Here is a 2,326-nt window from a genome sequence, read left to right as displayed (position 1 = left end):
CCATATATCTCTCGTATCTCATTTCCTTTCCCAACGCCTCTTCCTTCTTTCTTCCATTCATTTCACATATCTTCCATTTTCTTTAGTCTCTTGCATCCTTCTCATCTTCCTCCTCCTCTTCCTCTTTTTCTGTTCCATCTGTCTTCGTTTTGTCTTCCTCCTCCTCCTTCTCTTTTTTCTGTTCCATCTACGTCTTCATCTTGTCCTTCCTTTCCTTTTCCTTCATTATCAACTGATTCTTCTTCATGCACTAATATTTATTCCCTCTGTGTCTACTTCTCCTTTCCTCTGTCTCCTTTTCTTTGTATCAGTTCCACATGTTTATCCCTTTCTATCCTTTTATTCTCTTTCCTGTATCCCATTCATCTCAAACCCTGCTCTCCAATCATCTTTCATCCTATACACATTCCATTTAAGCCATTCATCTCCTTTCCTTATCTCCTTTTTCCAACCCTCAGTCACTCTTCACCACACTGACAAGCACAGAACCCAAAGGCGTGACTCTACCCAGCTCTGAATCAGCTTAAGTTTCCCTCCAACAAAGAGAGACAAGACGGCCCGTGCGAGGAACAGTGCGGGCAGAGAGGAGGCCGATTGAGTCCCTTGGCCGTGTGTGGAGTGTGTGGGATTAGAGGCTGTGGCCAAGGAGAAAGGTATGGAAACTGATATACTTCCTGATACACCTCTGGCTCTTGTTTCCTTTGTGTGTGTGTGTGTGTGTGTGTGTGTGTGTGTGTGTGTCAGGTTTTGTTTAGTTGGTTTCTTTTTGTGTTGTGTTGTGTTGTGTTGTGTTGCGGTGTGTTGTCGTGTTAATATAAAGAGTAATAAAGTAAAAAAAAGTAATAAAAAAGAAAATATAACAATAACAATCCATTTATTAACGTTACAAAGACACTGCACAAACAGCATGTACAAGAACACACACCATACACACAGACAGACAGACAGACATCAAGACGCCAGGATGATGGCAGGAGCAGTGAAGAGATGGTGAGTTGTGGTGACTTGTGGTGACTTGAGGGTGGTCTCGCTAACTCATCAGGTCTTGAATGGTGAAGCCGCGGCGTGGTGTGGGCGGCGCTGTGGGAGGCACTGAAGAAGGTTTGTTCTGACGGGGCCGTGGTGGTGAGGGTGGTGTCTGTGGGGAGGGCACTGGTTTAGGTGATGAGGGGGATGGGGCGGCTTGGGTTGGTGGTGTTGATGGGGGTGAGGGAGCTGGTGGGGGTGCATGGCGGGGTGAGGGCGTTGCCTGGAGGAGAGACAAGGAGTTCAAAGTTGATGTTTGAGAAGGTGGTGACTGCAGGGGATTGTCAGTGGCTCGGTGGGCGGTGGGCTTCTGTAGGGGTGGTGCCAGGCTGTGGGTGGCGTGTCTGTTGGCGTGGGTGGGTTGTGGGGTCGTATTGTGGGTTGTGGTTGCCTCCTGTCGTTCCGTGTCGCTGTGGGTGCTCTCGTGCACGGCGAGGGTGCGCGCCTGGCAGAATCCCTTGCCGCACGCCTCGCACTTGAAGGGCTTCTCCTTGCTGTGGATGTACTTGTGGTCGCGGAGGTGGTCCTGCCTCCTGAAGGCCTTGCCGCAGATGTCGCAGGGGAAGGGCCGCTCGTCCGTGTGGGTCCGCTCGTGGATCAGCAGGTTGTAGCTCTTGGTGAACTCCCGCTGGCAGTACTTGCAGATGTACCGCTTCTTGGGTCTGCTGAGGCGGCCCCCGGGAGTCAGCAGCAGCCGGTTCAGGGGAGCGCTACTCAGCATGCTCCAAGGCACACTGTCCAGAGCCAGCAGGCCGTAGCTCTGTAGGGCGCTGGACACCCCACAGCCGAGACTACTGACGAAGGCTGGGTAGGGAGCGCCGCGGAGACCGGGGGGAGGCAGGGCGAAGGGGGCAAGGACTGCTGGAGGAGTGAGTGTCGGAGCGCCGCTGGATGAAACCTGAAGTGGACGAGAGAAGTGGGTGCCTGATGGGGGCGCGGGTGGAGGGCCGGCGGGGGGAGAGAGCACTGAGGATAGCGGGTCGCGGTCCGATATTACTGCCATCTCGAGGACACGGCAGGTCACGGCAGGTCAAGGCTGGTCAGGGGAGGTGGAGGACGAGGGGACGTGGCGAGCCTCGAGGAGCAGGAGGTGAGTGTGGGAAGAGTAATGAGAGTGTGGGAAAACAGTTAGTGTGCCGGTGCGTTATATACTGGCTCTGTGCTGGGGGTGTGTGTCTGCGCTGGGGGAGGGGGTAGGTGTAGGTGCTGTGGGGGTAGGGGGTAGGGGAGAGGTGGGGGCAGGTATTGGTGAATGGCTATTGGTCAGGATGGACTTGTGGGGCTGGAGGGGCGTGGGGTG

At 54.3% G+C, this 2,326-nt stretch overlaps 1 protein-coding gene across 1 annotated transcript; it reads right to left on the bottom strand.

The window, feature by feature from the left end:
• Positions 1–1,021: 1,021 nt before the first annotated feature.
• LOC123507076 (protein odd-skipped-related 2-like) lies at positions 1,022–2,029 on the bottom strand. Its single transcript, XM_045259631.1, has one exon. The coding sequence runs from the start codon at positions 2,027–2,029 to the stop codon at positions 1,031–1,033; it is 999 nt and encodes a 332-aa protein (XP_045115566.1). The 3' UTR covers positions 1,022–1,030.
• Positions 2,030–2,326: the final 297 nt, after the last annotated feature.

Source organism: Portunus trituberculatus, chromosome 21 (assembly GCF_017591435.1).
Source record: "Portunus trituberculatus isolate SZX2019 chromosome 21, ASM1759143v1, whole genome shotgun sequence".
Lineage (NCBI taxonomy): Eukaryota > Metazoa > Arthropoda > Malacostraca > Decapoda > Portunidae > Portunus > Portunus trituberculatus.
This window is presented reverse-complemented; position numbering and strand designations above follow the sequence as displayed.

What these genes read in the sequence shown, in the direction of transcription:
- LOC123507076 (XM_045259631.1), bottom strand. Translation starts at nt 2,029, where the DNA reads ATGGCAGTAATATCGGACCGCGACCCGCTATCCTCAGTGCTCTCTCCC.